The 18,959-nt window shown below is 40.3% G+C and overlaps 2 protein-coding genes across 3 annotated transcripts in view; one reads left to right on the forward strand and one right to left on the reverse strand.

The window, feature by feature from the left end:
* FBXO11 (F-box protein 11) overlaps positions 1–5,132 on the forward strand; it is a 72,789-nt gene extending 67,657 nt beyond the window's left edge. For both annotated transcript variants that reach the window (XM_082757472.1, XM_082757471.1), the window contains exons 17-23: positions 119–195; positions 298–441; positions 1,341–1,451; positions 2,558–2,665; positions 3,672–3,780; positions 4,177–4,275; positions 4,355–5,132. In XM_082757472.1, coding sequence (XP_082613598.1) covers positions 119–195; positions 298–441; positions 1,341–1,451; positions 2,558–2,665; positions 3,672–3,780; positions 4,177–4,275; positions 4,355–4,484 — 778 coding nt within the window. In that variant the 3' untranslated portion in view covers positions 4,485–5,132. The remainder of the gene's footprint in view (positions 1–118; positions 196–297; positions 442–1,340; positions 1,452–2,557; positions 2,666–3,671; positions 3,781–4,176; positions 4,276–4,354) is intronic.
* A 525-nt stretch (positions 5,133–5,657) lies between these two features.
* MSH6 (mutS homolog 6) lies at positions 5,658–17,925 on the reverse strand. Its single transcript, XM_082757470.1, has 10 exons — positions 17,698–17,925; positions 17,107–17,309; positions 14,805–14,980; positions 11,137–13,681; positions 9,521–9,786; positions 8,799–8,916; positions 7,510–7,599; positions 6,750–6,904; positions 6,368–6,567; positions 5,658–5,827 (listed from the first exon to the last, which is right to left on the reverse strand). Exons 1-10 carry the CDS (start codon positions 17,901–17,903, stop codon positions 5,746–5,748), a joined length of 4,041 nt encoding a protein of 1,346 aa, XP_082613596.1. The 5' UTR covers positions 17,904–17,925; the 3' UTR covers positions 5,658–5,745.
* Between the last annotated feature and the right edge of the window lie 1,034 nt (positions 17,926–18,959).

Below are 18,959 nucleotides of genomic sequence, written 5' to 3' on the forward strand. Positions count from 1 at the left end.
TATTCAGGTTTCCAAACAATGAGATCCATTGGGCATTTCTACAGAGGTGCTTCAAATCTTTGGCCTTGAGAAATAGTAAAATGTGTTAAATGACTTCTTTGTGTATGTATCTCCCTAGAACTGGAAGCAACCCCAAAATAAGACGCAACAAGATCTGGGGAGGTCAGAATGGTGGTATTCTTGTTTATAATTCTGGTAGGTCTGTTTCTCTCATTTATTCAGAACTGTTTTATGTTCTGCAATATTATCTCTTCTCATTTCTTCTTCTTTTTTTTTTTTTCCACGCTTCAATTTAAGGCCTTGGATTTATAGAAGACAATGAAATTTTTGATAATGCAATGGCTGGTGTATGGATTAAAACAGACAGTAACCCTACACTAAGAAGAAATAAAATTCATGATGGAAGAGATGGAGGCATCTGTATATTTAATGGGGGAAGAGGTATATTTTTTCCCTTGCTAGCATGTACTGAGTATTCTGGATAAGAGTTCAATTTCAGATTAAGCTGTGTCCTTTTTAAAGTGCTCTTTAGAAAACTAGCTCTTGTCTTTTGAAGTAATAAAATAGCTATAACAGATACATAGTAATGCTTTTTAGCCTTAATTACATCACTAATACTGAACTCTGTGGGGGGCAGAGAGATAATTAATCCAAGAAGACTGTTAGATTGCTGTTTAGGACAGTCCTTTTGTCTCATCTGTTTTTGTAAGCTTCGCCATTTCACTGAGACAGTATTGAATTGAAGTTACTTAGCCAAAATATTGCATATGAACATTTCATGTTTTGCCAGAGTCAAAAATTTTAAGGAAAAAAAAAAAAAAAAAGATTTATAAAGTAATCTTTGTACACCTGTTAGATTTAGAAATGGTCCTCTTCCAAAATCTTCTGACTATTGTTTGTCAGCTAGTTGTGTGAAAACAGCTTTTGATATTTTGTAGTTAAAATGAGATTTAATTTTAAACATTTTAAAGTCTTGCAATAACAAAAATGCAAGTTAAGCTTTGTGTTGACAGGATGATAGTTTTAGAAGACAAGAACAAAAAGATGCTAGAAAAATTAAAGAAAAGATCGGGAAGTCAAAAGATTCAATCTTTCCACAAAAATAAAATGGCACTTAAAGGAATTTTCTGTAATGGTGCATGCATTTCCAAATTCTACTATGTATGCCAAAAAAAAAATACCCTAATGTGATCATACACTGAGAATGGCTTTAAACTTGCATCACTAACTAACTTCAGTGCTACTGATGGGTATTCCCCAAATGAAAGTAATACCTTTCACAGAAGGATTACAGATAAGGAAATGTTAACAATCTGAAATGTTTGTTGGTTCTGTAACAGGTCTTCTGGAGGAGAATGATATCTTCAGGAATGCTCAAGCTGGTGTTCTTATCAGCACCAACAGCCACCCTGTGCTAAGGAAAAATCGAATATTCGATGGATTTGCTGCAGGTTTGTGTTGTTCAAATCAAATTTTGAAGTGTTAGGATAAGCTGTTCACGAAGCTAATTTTGTGAGTTTTGTCACCCCACAGTACTTAGATATTTTCACAAGCAATCAGGATATCCTTCGGTGTATTTTTGAAACAATTTCAGAATTGTAGCAAAAAATCTTTACAGTAGTCCTGTAATTACTCGTGTGTTGAAAAATAATGCACATTCTGCCTTCTCATTTTTCTGTGAAATACTTTTTTTTCCTTTTTATTTTATAAGTAATTGGTAAAGCTGTCTAGAATGTTTTGTCACTGCTTTAAAACAAAGGAAACATATAGCAAATATATTTTAAGATTTGAATTGCATCTCAAGATCAACTTTAATTCTGCAAACTTGAAAAATTATTGAAATGAGCATTTCTGACTCCAAAAGAGATGAAGAACGTTTAATAACGGTTTCTGTGTAATTTATTGCTTAATGACCAGACTTCCATACGTCTTGCATTCTATTCCATTTCAACTACAATCACATTCTTGAGTTTTCTCCCATCTTTTTTTCAGAAGAAGCAAGTTTTCTGAGAAGGCGTCTCTAAAGGTGTTGTTTTCTGTGTGTAGTAGGGGGGAAGGATAGGTTGCTGGAGCAGTCCTGGACAAATGACTTGGAAGACATGGGTTAATAGTAAAAGCTAAGATTTAAATGATTTTTAGGTCCCTATCTTGAAAATGTATATATATAATAAAAAGGTACTTTAAGAAAGGTAAGTTATGTGCACAAGAACTTTCACATATACATGAAGATGGCAGGTTAAACACCCAGAAATCATATGTCCCTTGAAAATGTCTGATAAAAGTAGCATTTTATTATCAGATAAACTGGTAATATATTGTTACTGCCATAAACCATGCATGCCGGCTGTAACTCTTTGAAAGGATTCCACAAGTATTTGAACCTCAGTTTTGTAGCGGTTCGGAGTCCAATTTCCAGCTGTGTCATTTTACTTTTTCCCTGAGCTTATGATAAAAAAAATACACAAAATCAACCCTCACAACTTATGAGAGAGGTACAAATATGCACAACTAACTATTCCCACTTTCTTTGCTTTTCTCTGTTCCCAACCCAAAAAAGGTATTGAAATAACAAATCATGCAACTGCAACATTAGAAGGCAATCAGATTTTCAACAACCGCTTTGGAGGTTTATTTCTAGCATCTGGTGTCAATGTAACAATGAAAGGTGAGCCTGAGCCCTTCTTTGGTTTTGTTTGTTCACTTTGCACTTCTTAATTTGGTGCTATTTTGGTTTTTTATTCTAACACTTTTTGGTTCAGATCTGCTATGTTTTTAAGCTGAGTTTGTAATTAAACCTTTCAGCTGAAGGTAGTAAGCCAAGCTAAGCTATCTTAGATTTTTAGACAGTCAGCTAGAAACTCTTAAATGTAACTTAAGGTTTTGCTATTATTATTAAAACTGTTATTAGCTCTTCTGTCTCAAAATTGTTTCTAAACTGGTCACTGGGTTTTAGCTCATCTCTAATGCACACTCTAAGCTAGTATAATAGTAAATCTTTTGTCACAAATCTGAAAGCAAGAGTCTAGTAAAGATCCATGCCTCACTTGGCTGCTAGGATCTAAAAGCATGAACGTTTGTGATCCCAAATCACTTTTTCAGAAAATAGGAATAGTTTATATACCTACTATGTCCATGTCTAGGAAGGGAGTGTGCATGAGACAGGGTCATTTTGGAGGAGTTTGGAGTCCACTATCCATTCAACGCATCTTTTAAATGCTGGAGGTGGTCCTAACTTTAGGCCTAATTCTGGTTTCCTCTCTATTTGAAGGGGTGTATGAAAGTCCTCGTGGTAGACTAGAGGCTTTCAGACATTGGATTTTCAGACATCTGAACAGAAAACTTAAACTGGTTTCTCTGTTTTCACTAGCCAGTTCACAAAGAGTATTTAAACAAAGGCTTATCAGATGGTTTGTGCAAAGTGCATAGAGCAGCAGTATTTCTGGTCTGAGGACAGCACTGCACTGTCTGGGCACCTGTCTTGTCATTTGGCATTGAGTATGTGATGTGCTTAAATGCCAAAACTAAAGTGCAGGCAGAACACTAACTGTTCCTAATTGTACTAGCTCTTAAAAGGGTGGGCAAAAAACTAACATCTTTAATAATAATAATAATAAAAAGTAAATGTATTCATTGACTGAGGTGTAATTAGTGTGTTTTATTTTCCCTAACAGATAACAAAATAATGAACAATCAAGATGCCATAGAAAAAGCTGTCAGTAGAGGCCAGTGTTTATATAAGATATCAAGTTACACCAGCTATCCAATGCATGACTTCTACAGGTAACAACTTATTTTTATTCACCTACAGTATGGTTTTTCAAATAGACTCTCACACATGTTCTTTTAGCAGGACCCCTAACAATTGCCATGTCAGTAACAGACAAAGGTGTGTTTCCCCTCACCTGCAAGAGAAAAAATTTAAAGTTTCATTGCCTTTAATTTACTGAATTGGGAAAGGTATGGTTACTATGAACATAAACCCTAAGTGATTACATGGCAGAACTTTTTTCAAAACACACAACTGAAAGTGTGCCATGAAATCCAAGTTTAAGTCAAATTCTCAAGCCTTAGTCCTGTTCATATCTTTTCTTTAAGTACTGTTCTCCCCACCCCCCGACAATTTTTCCCAGCTCATCAGTTTTTGATTCATGCGCAATGTGATGTATTTTTCTTCAGATGTCATACCTGTAACACCACAGACCGTAATGCCATATGTGTGAACTGCATTAAGAAGTGCCATCAAGGACATGATGTAGAATTCATTAGGCATGATAGGTACGTTTCAAACAAGTACATAAAGCAATTTTGGCAATGCAAGTGAACAGGAAAACTAAAGAGTTCTATTTCTTTGTAGGTTTTTCTGTGACTGTGGTGCTGGAACACTGTCTAATCCCTGTACGCTTGCTGGAGAGCCTACTCATGACACAGATACACTATATGACTCTGCTCCACCTATAGAATCTAATACATTGCAGCACAACTGAATTCCTTTCAGAAAGAAAGTCCTGCCATTCTAATATCATAACTGTTAAAACTTTTTTTTGGAGGAAGTTATACTTGCCCATTTCTGCAGAAAGAGACTGTATTAAAGCGGATGTGTGAGGTGTTGACACTATGGAGCTCAACCTACCAAAAAAGAAAGTGGCAATATGTTGACTCAGGATAACAGAACTGGGCGTTTTAGCATTACTGTGTAAACAAAGACTTTGAAGGGACAGAAGTGAAGAAAAATAAGCTGCAATTTTGTACAGATACCAACTTCTGAAAGCTGGTGTTTTTACAAGTAGCATTGAAACGCAGTCCAATTTGCAGTAGTACTATTCTGTAGACAAGCAGCATTCTTTGTTGCTGCCTTTATGGACATGGGTACCAATTGCTTTTGTAACATGGTAAAAAAATGTGAGCTAGCACTTCTGCATTTCTTTTGATTTTTTTTTTAACATTTATTCAGATTGAGAAATATGATTTTAATGCTTTAATCTCATGTAGTTTGTTTCTAATTTCAAGCAAAAAAAATCTTATTGTACTTGAATGTGTCCTGTTTTGTTAGCACACCTAGACTTGCTGTAACTGTACTCATGTCCCAGTATGTACGTTCTTTCTATGAAAGAGAAAACACTAATCTTAAATTATATCCAGCAATTTTTCTGGTGTCCTCTGAAGTTAGAATAATCTCCTTCCCTGCCCCAGCAATAGTCTGTACTCAAACCACCCTAACAAAAAAGCGAGTGTTTTAATGAGACTTCCTAGAATATAATGCACTATAAAACAAAGTACCCATGTAACTAAGTTTTGTGAGTGAAATTTTACTATGTTTTAAAGTACACAGTAGAAAGTCTCCTCAAAACAGTCTTGTATTTTACTCTGTTCATAGTTTTTTTTGAACAGTCTGGACATTACTTTACATAACCTGCTGGAAATCACAGCAAGTTCCTGCTCTAATGAAGCTGAGACAAGTATATATACAGCCCTATACCGTTTCATAGCTTTTTTCCATTTATGTGTATTGGTGACAGTGGGTAATCAACAGCCTGAAAGTGTATGCATGTACCATAACATCTAGACTTAATATATTGTGGAGTACTCAATAACCATTATGTAGAGGGTAGGTAAGAATTAAAGGGTTTAATTTCCTAGGAAAGACAATGGAAAAATGGTCATTTTTAAAAAATAAAGTTTATTAGATCATAACGTTGTCTGATACCACCTTTTTGAGAAACTGCCAGTACAAAAGCATTTTTGTTCTTAAAGCTGATTGATCATAGTGATAAGTTTCTGAACTGCATTTGCATCACTTGTTGCATCATCTACCACCAGGCACAGATACCTAAAGAAAATAAAGTCCTTGTTACTGAACACGGCCACCAAGGGTCAGGAATATAAGCTTCCTCTTACTTGCACAGCTTTAGAAGACACATGACTTTTTTTTCCCCCGTAGTATAAAGGCTGCTGTCAGCCTTCAGTGCCTTATTGCAGAGGCGCTGCAACCATGGTTCCTGCACGACTGATTTCCCCCAGTACCCACCCAGCAGCTGTCAGCAAGGACTTATTCATGCATTCCCTCAGTTCGACTCAGGTCACATCCAGCCTAGCACCTATGCAAATCAAGCTCTTAGCCCTGCAGACTAGTACATGACCCAGCCTCAAAATACTGCATTACTCATCATATCGGCTATCTCCCAGCCAGGGTTTCTTACATCCCTCCCTCAATGCTTGTGAAGTACCTTTGGCATTCATAAAAATAGTTTTTCCTTCCCCCTCTGCTGAAAGACTGAAATTGTAAGCAAAGCGGAAGCAGCTGCCCAAAGTTTAAGATGTCTGCCTAGTAAGCAACGTGTAACTTAGAAATGGAGAACCAAGGCCTTACCTAAACAGTCTCAGTGATATCATTGTTTTTTCAAACTCTTTTGCTTTTCTGTGCCCCTTCTGAATAACTTCCTCCGGAATATCAGCAAGTCTTGCTGCATTGAAGCCATAGCTTTTTGGACACGCTCCTTCGATGAATTTATACAGGAATGTAATAGTTTCCTGGCTTGGATCTTCACTCTCATTTTCAACCATACATGCCTAGAAAGATTTTGTTACCACAAGTTAGTGTATGTAATACTTACAAGACTAATAAATGCATGAAACATCACTACCTGTTCTCAGGACACCTCTGTGACTCTGAGCAGCTGTAGAAAATCATGAACAGCATAAGATCCGCCAGCCACGAGGAAGATTTGTGTATCACAGTTTATTGTACTTACCATGTGACCAAGCCGCACAGCAACGTTCTGTGAATAATCCTCTACTAGGGAGTGGTAGTGTGTGGAGAACAGGGTTCGACACCTGATTTTCTCTGCGAGTTCTCTAACAACTGCACTTGCTATAGCTGTTCCGTCAAAAGTAGCCGTGCCTCTACCTGGAGATGAAATTGAAAAGCTTTGGTATACTCAGGAACAGAAGTGGCAAAGTAAAGCATCCGTAGTTTACCTGCTACAGAAGACACCCCTATTAAGCGTTAAGACTGAGCAATAAAAGAAAAGATGACATTCTAAAGAAAGTTCTAAGTTTTCATTGACAAACATTACAAACTGGTCCATGGCAAACAGCATGGAGGGGAGAAAACCAAAACAGCAGTGAGGAATAAGAGGCACGGGCAGGGTGAGCTCACTGGAGTATACGCTCCATAACAATCTCAATCTCTTCTGCACTGCAGGAAGAGACATTTCTGCTCTGAAACATGACACTGACTTGCTCAAGGTTTTCTGCAAGTAATCATGCAAAGGCATGCAGGAAAGCTCAACTAGAAATAGGTTAATATGGATTGGGAAATAAAAGGTGTTGTGTTAATGCCCAGGGCACCCAAGAAATTCATGTTTTTAAGAGCCAGTTACATAGATACTGACTAGTTAAAAATTATTAGCATTATGATAAAACTATATACTTGAATTCTGATTTAGCCCAACAGCCTCACAGCTGGTCTTTACATTTTAGACAATTTCTATTACAAAACAGACTAAATACCAAGTTCATCCACAAGAACAAGGGAGTGCTCTGTTGCATGCTGGAGAATGCTTGAAGTCTCGCTTAGTTCAACAAAGAAGGTACTTTCACCTTTAAAAGAAACAATAACAAAATAGATACAAGTCATCGAAGAGATGAAAAACACAGCTAAAACCTCATTGAATCTGCACTGGTATCTTAGTCAAGCCAAAATGAAACTTAGCAAACTAAACATTAACAAAAACATAAAGCATTTTTTTCCAGCATGAAAATGATGGGTACCCATTTGCCGGGAAAAAAAAGCAGGTTTTGGTTGCTAAAGAACACAGGTACACCTCATCTGTCCAGTATTAACAGCAGTGGTCAGATATATTAGCTATATGAAAAAAAGCCACAAAGGAAACAAGACAAGATTCTTTTCCTCCTTCTTAAGTGCACAAGACACAGGCCTGATGTATGTGTGATTTTTTTATTTCTTTTTTTTTTTTTTTTTTACATCAAGAACTCACATGGAATGATTCATTTCCAAGTTTCTGATGTGCAACAACACATGGGCTTAAGTTTTTGAAACAATTTAAATACTCTCATATTCACTGACCCACATCTTACAGCACAAAGCTCACAGAAAAAATTTGCACCTTAAATGAATTGTGATACCACAGATATTACCTGATAAAAATAAACATTTTTCAAGCCCCATGACATTTGGCATACCACCCCAGGCAGACTTCCCTTTCCAGTTGTGTCATCCCCAACTTCTATCCTCCTCTCCATCCAAGAATTTAAATATTCTAAGAACTGACAATTACTGCTTCCAAAAAGAAAGCCTGCCTGTCTCCATCATCTGAAGAAATTGGATTTCAGCATTAATGAACACATCCTGATTGAAACAAAGGACCTCTAGTCCTTGAGGGAAGATAGCAGAACAACCTTTCCACCACAGATAACCTAACAACACTTCCTTTTGCAGAGCATTTAGAAAAAGATGCCTGCATAAGTAGAATATTAACTGTGTAACATCCCAAAAGATATTCCTCAGATTTGGTAGGCTTTTTTAATATTAAAGTCTATAACAAATGATTGTTAATGTCTGTCAAAAATAATGTAGAACAAGCTTAACAACCAAATCAAGCATTCCTAGAATTGAACAATGGGAGACACAGAATTAGTCACCCAGCTCTCCATGGGAACATGAGACACTGTCCCCTTCCAACCTGCCACACACTCAAAGCACAAAGAGAGCATCCAAATTTACTAGAAAACTCATCCTGTGGTAAAATCCCTTGAACAGCTGGATTGCAGAAACTCACCTGACATAATTCTGTCTGAGGCACCGAGTCTTGTAAATACTCTGTCAATTGGTGTAAGCCTGCAGACTTCAGCAGGTACATAGCATCCCAGCTGAGCCATTATAACCAGGAGACCAGCCTGCAAAATAAAAATTAAAATGGTTTAATATTTGTTAAGTCTTTGGAGTTTCAGTTCCACACAGAGAACAAAGAATGAAACCATGTTTCCCCTGAAACAAACACTAGGGGACACAAGACTTGCTACTGCTTTAAAACCTGCAGATTATAGCATTATAATCTCAACTAGGACAAAACTACTCTGAAAACCTTCAAACCATAAATTATCACAGTAAATGGTGTTTATAAAGCAAATTCCCTGCTGCTTTCCCAGTTGCCTATGACCTCTATTTTAATCTTGTTCAATTTGAAGTATCTTTTGCCAGATGATGCCAAGTCCTGGATAATGCCACCTGAAAGCGATAAAAGATGCTTTCACTTTTTCCAGCCATCTCTCACAAGAGTTGTAAAGTCAGTATAACTAGCAAATCTACAACCTAAGCATGGGCATTTTCAACCACAATTATACTTTGTCTTTAGAGTATAATTGCTGTATTGTACTGCAAGTCCTGCAGGCCAGCCTTGGGACCTCCTTTGGCTTTTATGAACAAGTAAATCATGTAATTCCTTCATGTAAAACGCACAGGTACTCTGGAACATTCAATTTTATGTAGATGGACAATCACCTGTCTCATGAGTGTCGATTTGCCACCCATATTTGGGCCAGTTACTAATACACAGGAAGCTTCGCTACCACTGTCTTCATCTTTGCTGCCTATCATGATGTCATTAGGAATAAAATCGTCCCCAAAGAAGGTTTTTGTAATGCATGGATGGCGTGAATTTTTAAGTTCCAGGAAGGGAGGAGCGCTATCCACAGGCAGTAGAATTACAGGTCGGCACAAAGGTCCATCACCATCTTGACTGTAGTTAGCAAGGGACATCAAGACATCTATAAGATTAAGAGAAATTCCAGTAAGTCATGCTTTATCTTTCTTTATCCATTCACTGGAGTGCATTTACGCATTGAACAGCATTTTTGGAAACATTTTTTCCCATTTTCCTGTTAAAGGCAACACCCAGGAAGTGCTCCTGAAGAGCAATTAAAAGGTGGGATATTCACAAGGTCTTTCCTCACTCCTTCAAGATTTCTGCTGATGTCAGATTAAAAATACCCCCTCTAGTTTTTAAAGTCTTTAACATTTGAATCATTTCACTTAGCTTATTTTTTATATACATGTATAAATATTATTTTTCTAGAATTGTTTTTTGATTTGGAACAAGGTACGTGAGGAGGAAACCAACTTCCATGACAGTAAGTTAAGAACCATAATACTGCTTAAAACTTGTCAGAATCAATTAAAGATTAATCATTAAAGAATCAATAAAGATTAAAATTCTGATGGCCTAGCAGAAAGCAGCACAATCCCCCTCAATTAGCCTAACTCTAAGGTTCCAAACACTGGCTGCCTACAAAGTAACACCATGTTATGTGATTTTTAGAGACTTTCTTTACACACATTACAACTTTTAAACAGATGAGCCTGAAAGCTCAGTCTCCTTTGACTTTTCAGTACTGGTGCTAGTGCCATCGTGTAGCTAATGTGTTTCCCAGCTCTCCCAACCCACTCAGAACTGGTTCCTAGACAGCTGTCCTCACGGTCTGCCTGTCCTCCCTTTTCTGCTGCAGTGGCATCTGAGATGCTTTTCATTTTCCCCTGGAGACATCTTCTTAGGGCTGAGAAGAGAATCCTCTTCTCTAAGAAGATAATACAGGAGACTGTTCCACCCCAGACTTTAAGGAAAGTTTGGGGAAGTCTTCCTATTAGGCTACCTTTGTCAAGGTACTGAAAACCACCACCTTTTATTTTATCTTTCAAGGCTGCTAATAAAGCAGTCTGCTTGAACAGTGACTATCAGGCTAGGTTTCTGTACCTCCATCTGCACTGTCTTCATTTAATAGGAAGGTACTCATCGATCCATGAGAGTCCTAGTTGCAGTGTGAGACCAAAAACGCCACACCAAGCTGTGAAAAATGCACACCTACAATCACACAACAGGAATGAAGAAAGAGCTTGCACATGGCAAGACCCAGCAACCCATCAGTTCTGCCTTTACTGACAGGAAGGAAGCGAGCTGCAACTGTTACCTATTAATGCTGTTATCACAGCCACAGCTTTTAAACCAAATCAAGGGCTGGCTGCGGGCCTTCTTTTGCTTATCCTGGTCAGATTTCATCAGTTACTATGAAAGATCATTTTTGCTATATGATAAAACTAAAAAAAAAAAAAAATCCTCTTACCTAACACGGCGATGCACTCCACAGCTGCCTGCCAGTCCTTGCTGTTTTTATCAAAGTTGTAGAACAGGCGCCTCATGCAGTCCTTCAGCGCCGCATCTCTCCGCTCCTCAGCATTCACCATGGCAGCCAGCATCTTCTCAATCTCTTTGGTCCAGTAACGTTTATACCCCTTCCTGGTTGACTTCAGCTCATATTCTTCAGGTAGATTACGTGATATCACGCTTTCTGGTATTTCCATCTGGTACCGATTTTTGCCGGCCCCCCAGTACAGCACAGATTTGAAGCCAAGCAGCTTGCGCTGCTTATCTAGGTATGCGTGGAGATCTTCCTCAACAGCTTTAATATCCTGCAGTGCTTTGTCATAATCGGGGTCAAAACCAGCCTTTGGAGTGATCACTCCTGTCTTTCGAGCCTGGTTGTGATCAAAAGCCGTATCCCACCTTTTAAGCTCCGCGCTCAAGTCTGGAAAGCGTCCATCTGGATTTTTGGCTTTGCGTGTGACTAACTGCTTAAGTACTTTAGATTTGAAGTCAGCAGCAATTTCTTCCATGACATCGACAATTTCATTCATTACTTTAAACCCTTCAAGTGCAGACAAAAAGTCAGCAATTTTTTTCTTGCTGTATTTGATTTCTTCATAAAAGATGGCCCTGCTGTCAGGATGGTTCTGACTTTTCAGCGGTGATCCAATACTGTGAATTTTGCTGAGCAGCCTTTCCAGGTCAGGAAGTTTCTTCAGGTGCTCGCTAACTTCAGACATTTTATCTGGCACTGCCAGAAGGTCCTCGACAGCATCTAAACGATCATTGATGGATTTGGGGTTACAGAGCGGAGCACAGAGCCACTGTTTCAGGAGCCGCTTCCCAAAGGGCGTACAGCAGGAATCGATCCTTTCCAGCAGAGTTCCTTCTGTGGTTCCGTTGGTTCCATTCCGCAGAACTTCCAAGTTCATTAGGGTGACTCCGTCCAGCACCATCCGCCGGTCAGTTTTGGCAAAGAAGCTACTGGAACTCACTGTTTTTGCGGTATCGATATCCACAGGGATGTACTCCTCAAAGTTTGCCAGCGATAGCAGCTCCTGATCAATCAGACATTTTTTCAGATAGAAGACACACCCCCCAAGAGCTGACAAGGCTAATTCACTGTTTTCACCAGGAGTTAATCCCAGAGAGTCAGTCTCTGAAGTCAGAGACTTGATCACGGAGGGCAGAGAACACCCATTTTCAGAGTTCTGTTTCTCCTTGAAATACTCTTCTTCAAGAAGAACTTTTAGTGTTTTAGATGCGTTCCAGAACTGGGAGCCAGGGAGCAGCCCTTCCTGAATGCAACACACAAGTGAGCCTTTCAGTATTTTCTGTGTGTCCACAGACAGGTTCCCCTTCTCAAACAGTACCTGCACGGGAGTGTAATGTGCTACTAAAGTCCTAAACCTTGAACAGTGCCGGTCATCTGAGAACTGGCCTACGTAAAACTTTCCAACTGATGTGTCAACAAAGCAGACCCCATAAACACGCTGTCCGGAAGAGTCTTCTTTCTCCTTAACACACAGCAGGTATTTGTTATGGTTCTCCGATGGATCACAATCCAGAATGCTGTAGGTCTGAGTGCCTTTGGTAATGATTCTGCAGATTTCTCGACGCACGACCCTGTCAAACTTTGTTGGGTGGGCCATTGACTTGCAGCGCACTTCCATCATTTCAGGAGTTTCTGTTTGCTCAACACGGGCTATCTTGTAGCCCTTCTGCACTAGAACGTCAGAGAACCTGCCAAACGCAGTTTCTGGAAAACCCGAATGAGCCCAAGAGCCTTTCATAAATATCAGGCCCAACTCATTCACACCAGTGACTGCATCCATGTGATACAGCTCGTAGAACTTTCCAACTTTGTAGAAAATCACTGCATCGAAGTTTTGACTTTTCAGCTGCCACCATCTCCGCATCCCTGGGGTACATTTGTTGAGATAGTCTTCAGGAACATACAGAGTACATGGGTCATAATCAGGGTCATTCTGTCGCCTCCTGTGTGCATCTTTCTTCTTCCCTTCCTGAAGCCAGTCAAGTTTCTCATGTTCCCATGCTGCAAAACCACCAGTTCCTCCACTGCAAGCATTTGCTTGAGACTCAAAATTATCAGGTGCTGCAAACGATGTCAGCTTAGACTTGGCCTCCAAGGAAACCGTTGCTGCTCTTTTGGGTGCTTCAGGGCGCCCATTTTCTAAGCTGCTCCTTTTAGAAGGCTTGCTCACGTCTCTTCTCTTTCGTTTAGAGGAGACTTTTACGGGACTTTCCGCAATGCTCTCTTCATCGGTCTCTGCGTCAGTAGATTCGTTTTCATCCACCCCGCTACTAGCTTCCTCGCTGCTTGCTGCTTCTTTCACATCAGGCTTGAACTCCACATCGGAACCGTCATGATCACTGTCAGAATCCAACACCCTTCTTCTTTTGGCTTTTGTGGCACTTCCCTTGCTCTTTAACCGCTTGTTGCCCTTCACATCCTCCTCACTGTTCGGGTCATCGCTGTCACCTGATGCACTTTCATTTGATTGCTGTAAAATAAATTATTTAGCCTATTAAAAATTCTGGCTACAAAGTAAAATATCATATCTGCAAAAAGAAGCTTAGAAATGCAGGATAATGCAGTAGCTATGATGCTTGAAGCAGAAGACAGGGGAGTCACAGCCAATTCAGTTTATACTCACGGACTTTTTTTTCCCCTCCCACTGGATAATGAACAGCTGGCTGCCTGTGGCATAATTACTCTCCTTTGTATTCCTTACTACTTCATAACGTTACATTAGTGATCCTGATTAAGAAGCCATTCTAACGGGATAAGAGGTGTATGGTATATGAAATTTAGCACAAAGAAACATCACCATCAGCTAACGGTGGTGTGATTTTGTTCCTACTGACCTGACCTGTGTCAGAAGTATTATTGGTAGAAAGAATAAACAGGTCATGTTGGCAGAGGAGGTAAGGAAAACCACTACCACATCAGCTCTTTCGTCATACCATTCCTTTCCAAAGAAGTTTGTTCCAATGCACATGGCAGTACTCAAATAGTATTTGGATTATTCACAAAAGAATGTGAACACAACACAATAAAAGATCTCCTTTTAGCTGCCCCACTAACAAACTGGCATTAACAATATAAGAATTTGCACTTTGGTGCAGCTCCACAGGCTCCAAAATCCAATTTAATGCCTTAAAATAAGCACTCAAAAAGCATGAATTTCTGCATTATGGCAAAGGAGAATTTCAGATTGAATTTATGAGAACTTGGAACATCAAGAGTAGAGAAGACAAATAGAGATGCAGCAGATGAAAAGTATTTTGAGCCGGAAAGTGGGTAGGTAACCAGGGCTAACTTGGGAGAGATCAATGAGCAGAGATGATATACTTTAAAATTATGTAACTTATCTGAGGTTAGGGAAAACTAAAGAAATACTAGACTTTTCTTTCCTACTAGAAAAGGTGAGACACCAGCATATAATCTAACAGCACAGAGGCAGTGCAAAAAAAGACACTGGGGTACATATGCATGCATAATTAAAGAGCAGATAGTGGCAACTGAACTACAAAGTAGTAGGATATTCCTTGCTTAGCTCCAAGAGACAGATTCTAAGATAAAGTATTATTTCTAAAAACAACAGCAAGTAAGAAATAATTTACCTCCATTTCCTCCTCCTCCTCCTCTTCAGTGTCCGAAGGCTCGCTGCATACTGCCAGCTCAAGTCGCTTAGTTTTATCTTTACTCATTGCGCTGTCAGCCAGCTCCATGGCTTTTTTAATTTCGGGTTTTGTGCTATAAAACATACCTCCCTTCTGTGTCTCGCCATCTGATGAACCTACAAAACAGCAACATGTCAGACACTGAAGTTGGTCTAGCATTTAACCAGTCCTTTAGTTAGTGTTCATCCTTCACTTTTAAATATATTCAAACCATTATATATATTAAACATACACTATAATACATATTAGGTATACATTATAACATATATATTCTCTTTCTCTCACATCCCTTTAGCGCCACGGTTCCCTCTTCCTTTGTAGGACACAACTACCTATAAACAAAGACAAAAACAAAGGCAGCCAACCTAGACTGGTTTTTAGAAAGGAATCCCAGAGAAGCTGGGATTCATCTTAACGCCATGCTCAAGAAGTAAACTGTATTTATAATGTACTATGTACATTAAGCTTGGGGATAGAAAGAAGAGAGGAGTACGCTATAGATGGGGAAGAATATTTTTTTTTTTCTGCTTTGTAAGTTTAGATGTCAACATGTTCTCGTGAATAACTTCAAAGGCTGCTATAAACTGAAGATTCAGCTCCAAGTTAGCTGCACTTGTACAAATACACTGCCTTTTGTCCACTGTTATCTCAAATATAAGCCAAACAGATTTCTTCCTCACATTAATATATTTGAGCTCACAGTAGCTAAGGATGGAGTTAAAAGCAGCTCCTTCTACAACATACATGCCACACACAAACAAACTGGATCTCAATTTTTTCTTTTGCAAATGCAGTGAGAAAACCTAGAAATATTTTGCATCAATAATGACAACTGAACAGTGACAGGAGCAGATCTCATCATATAATTTAACTGCATACTGAAGTCTGCAACAACCTCATATTCATTTAACCAATCTGTACATAAAACACTATTTCTCGCAAGCCCAACTGTTAAAAAGCCTAGCCCTGCGGTATCTATATTTATTCACAGTTGCAAGCAATAAAAACAATAAGAAATCTTTCCACTTTCTTAACCAATAAGACTCCAGCACTCTTAATTAAATTAAAATGCAGCTTTTTAATCTCAATTTAAAAGCAAAGCATGCATTTTAAATATCTTACTCTGTTCTGTCTTAGTCACCTTTCTTGTAGGCACGCCAGCATCTCTGTGCTTGGGCTTCTTTCATACATCTTATTCTTCTGTTGATAAACAGCTCAGTTTTCCCTCACCTGTATTTGCTTTTAAGCGTAACTATAAGCTGTTAAGAATATACTTGATTCTTTTAGAATACCTTCAGATGCCTACAGTAATAACAGTACCATTTTAATTTAAAAATGATTTTGGCTTAATTGCAATACACTTCAGTGTAAACAAAAGATGACTACATGATCACACAAGATGGAATTGGCTTTTTTTAAAAAAAAGAACCTTTTGAAATCAAAGTTGTTTCATTGGTGAAATAATCAAGTCCTACAGTCTACCAAAAATACCATATTACACCCGAAGTACTCGTTTGGCTTACACAATAACAATTTACAGAATCGCGGTATGACTGTTTACAGCAAATGACTTACAGTTTTCAGCCACAGTAACATTATAAATCATTATATAACGATCATAATTACTAAGAACAGGTTTATTATGCAAAATTCTGATTTAATTTTTATTACGTATGATTTTTACATCAGTTGGCTAAGTCATTTCTTCAAGATGACAAGCGCCAATCCTGCTCTGCAGCTACTAGCACCACCCTAACACTGAATTCTCAAGTTAACATTTTAACAAAGCTGTATTTCAAGGCTTACAAGAAATAACATCAAAAAAGAAATAATTTTAGCCACCTGACCTACATCTTGTGCCTGATCTTTTTATTCTAATCAAGCTGCAATTCCCAAATCTCTGCTTAAAATTTAGGTTTGACAGTCCTAACATATTTCAGGGATTTATCTTTGATATTCTTTATATGCATGGCATAAGAAAAAAAAACCAAAACTCTATGACCTAAGCAAACTTCAAGTTTGCATTGTCATCCAACAAACAAGAGGGCAGAGTGTTTTATATTTAAAGAACAGTATAACCATAAACACACCTGAAACCCACAAAAATTTGTTTTCTCTACACTTACAAAGTGCAGAACATGCCTAATCTTGGTTTTGCTACTCGTTTTCTATGAAGAACACTATATTCTTCCAAAACACGGGGCATATCTTCATTTCGAAAACATTTATTTCCATCCCTTACCTTTATATGGCCTCAGGTATTTCACGCTGACCCAGCCCCTTGTGGGACTGTCATCAAAGAACTGCACGTGGATCCGGGCGGATTTCCCCTTCCCCCGGAGGATGGTCCCCTCGGTGGGATGGTTGTATATGAGACACGGCCACCACGGGTAACCTTCCATCTTGGCCCAGACTAAGTCACCGGGCGAATAATCACAGGAGGGGCTACAAGGACAACAGGTGCAGGGGTTAATCAGCATTTAGCATTTTGAACAGCTCTTATGAAGGTAACAGCACGCTGCTTCTGAGCAGCTGGAGGTCTTGGAAAGCTCCTGAGCGGCGTGACCTGCATCACACGGCCCATAAAAACAACAGTATTCAGACCTCTCCTTAAACCACTTTTCTCCTTTGCAGATTTTGGCCTTTTCTTTTGCCTCCCTGATGCGGCTCCCACCTCCTCCCCCCCAGGACCCTACACCGACCCCCTCCCAGCCAGCACCTGAGGCACCGACGGTGCTGACCCCAAGCAGGCCGGGCCCCAGCAGCGCCCCCATCCCCTCCCCGGCCCCTCCGTGCCCCCCACCCCACCCTACCCCACCTCACCCCCGCTCACCCCGCGGCCGCCCCGTGCCGCCGCCCCTTCTCGGCCGTGGGGCGCGGGGGGACGGCGGCGGCCTGGCGGCCATCCCCCTCCTGCTCCTGCTCCCGTGCAGCGCGGCGCCGCGTCTCCACGCCGCCCGCTGCCGGTGTCGCTGCCGGTGGCGGCGCCGCCGCCCGCGCCCTGGGGAAGAAGCTGAGCAGGGTGCTCTGTCGCGACATGGCCGGCCGGGAAGCGCTGCCCGCCGACAGCGCGCCAACAGCGCCCGCGCGCGCCAAGACGGCCGCCGCGCGCCCCGCCCACCACCCGGAGGCTCCGCCCCCTCCGTCCCGCGCGCGGGACCCGCCATTTTGGGAGCCCTTGTGGGGGCTGGTGTGTGGTGGTATGGCGGGCACGGCCTCAGGTGCTGCGCCTCAGGGCAAAGCGAGTTTATCTTTAAACCTTGTGCCTTGCCTACAGCGGAGCCAGGCAGTCAGTGGCGATTGTTGTGATTGATGTACAGCTGGGAGGATCCTTCCCACAAAACAGACAAACAAAAAAACACGCACACACACATATATATATACACATCGCAGGGAAGCTGTGCACCTGCAATAGGGATTTTCTTCCAGCCTTTGCTGCAGAAGACAAGAGCATTAATGCTGTGGGAAGGATGCTGGCTGTGGCCAGAGCAGAAACTTGGGTCAGCTGCCAGCCCTGCTGCCCTGCTGAAAGATCATAGAATAACAGATTCATTAAAGTCATAAAACACACAGAATCACAGAATATCCCGAGTTGGAAGGGAACCACAAGGATCACTGAGTCCAGCTCCTGGCACCACACAGGTCAACCCAAAAATTCAGACCACCTCCAAGACCATTTGGTCCAACCATTCCCCTACCACTGTGATAAATGGAGTAATAATTTGTGTCAAGAAGATGGTTGATATTAATAAAGAAGGAGGAGATGTGGGAGTGTGGCCATGGGGGCTGGCAAGCCCCGTGGTTGATGGTAACATCAGACTGTTAACGATTGAGGCCATCAGGAATGTAAAAGAGTTTAGAGGGAACAAAGAAGGGTGATTCAGGAGATGCCATGCAGTCTCGGGTTGCTTGTTCTCCAGCCATTAAGGCACAGAAGTTTCTGGGTGTTTGCTGTTGCTGAGCAAAGTTGTTTGACCATTGAAAAGTTGTTTTTGAAAAGGACTGCTGTGGGGAGAAGGGTGTAAGAGGGGAGCCTGTCCTCAAGATAAAAAAGGCAACACGATATAATGAAGTTATGTCATCAATAAAGAAGTA

The sequence above is a fragment of the Aythya marila genome (genome assembly GCF_965140915.1).
Source record: "Aythya marila genome assembly, chromosome: 3".
Lineage (NCBI taxonomy): Eukaryota > Metazoa > Chordata > Aves > Anseriformes > Anatidae > Aythya > Aythya marila.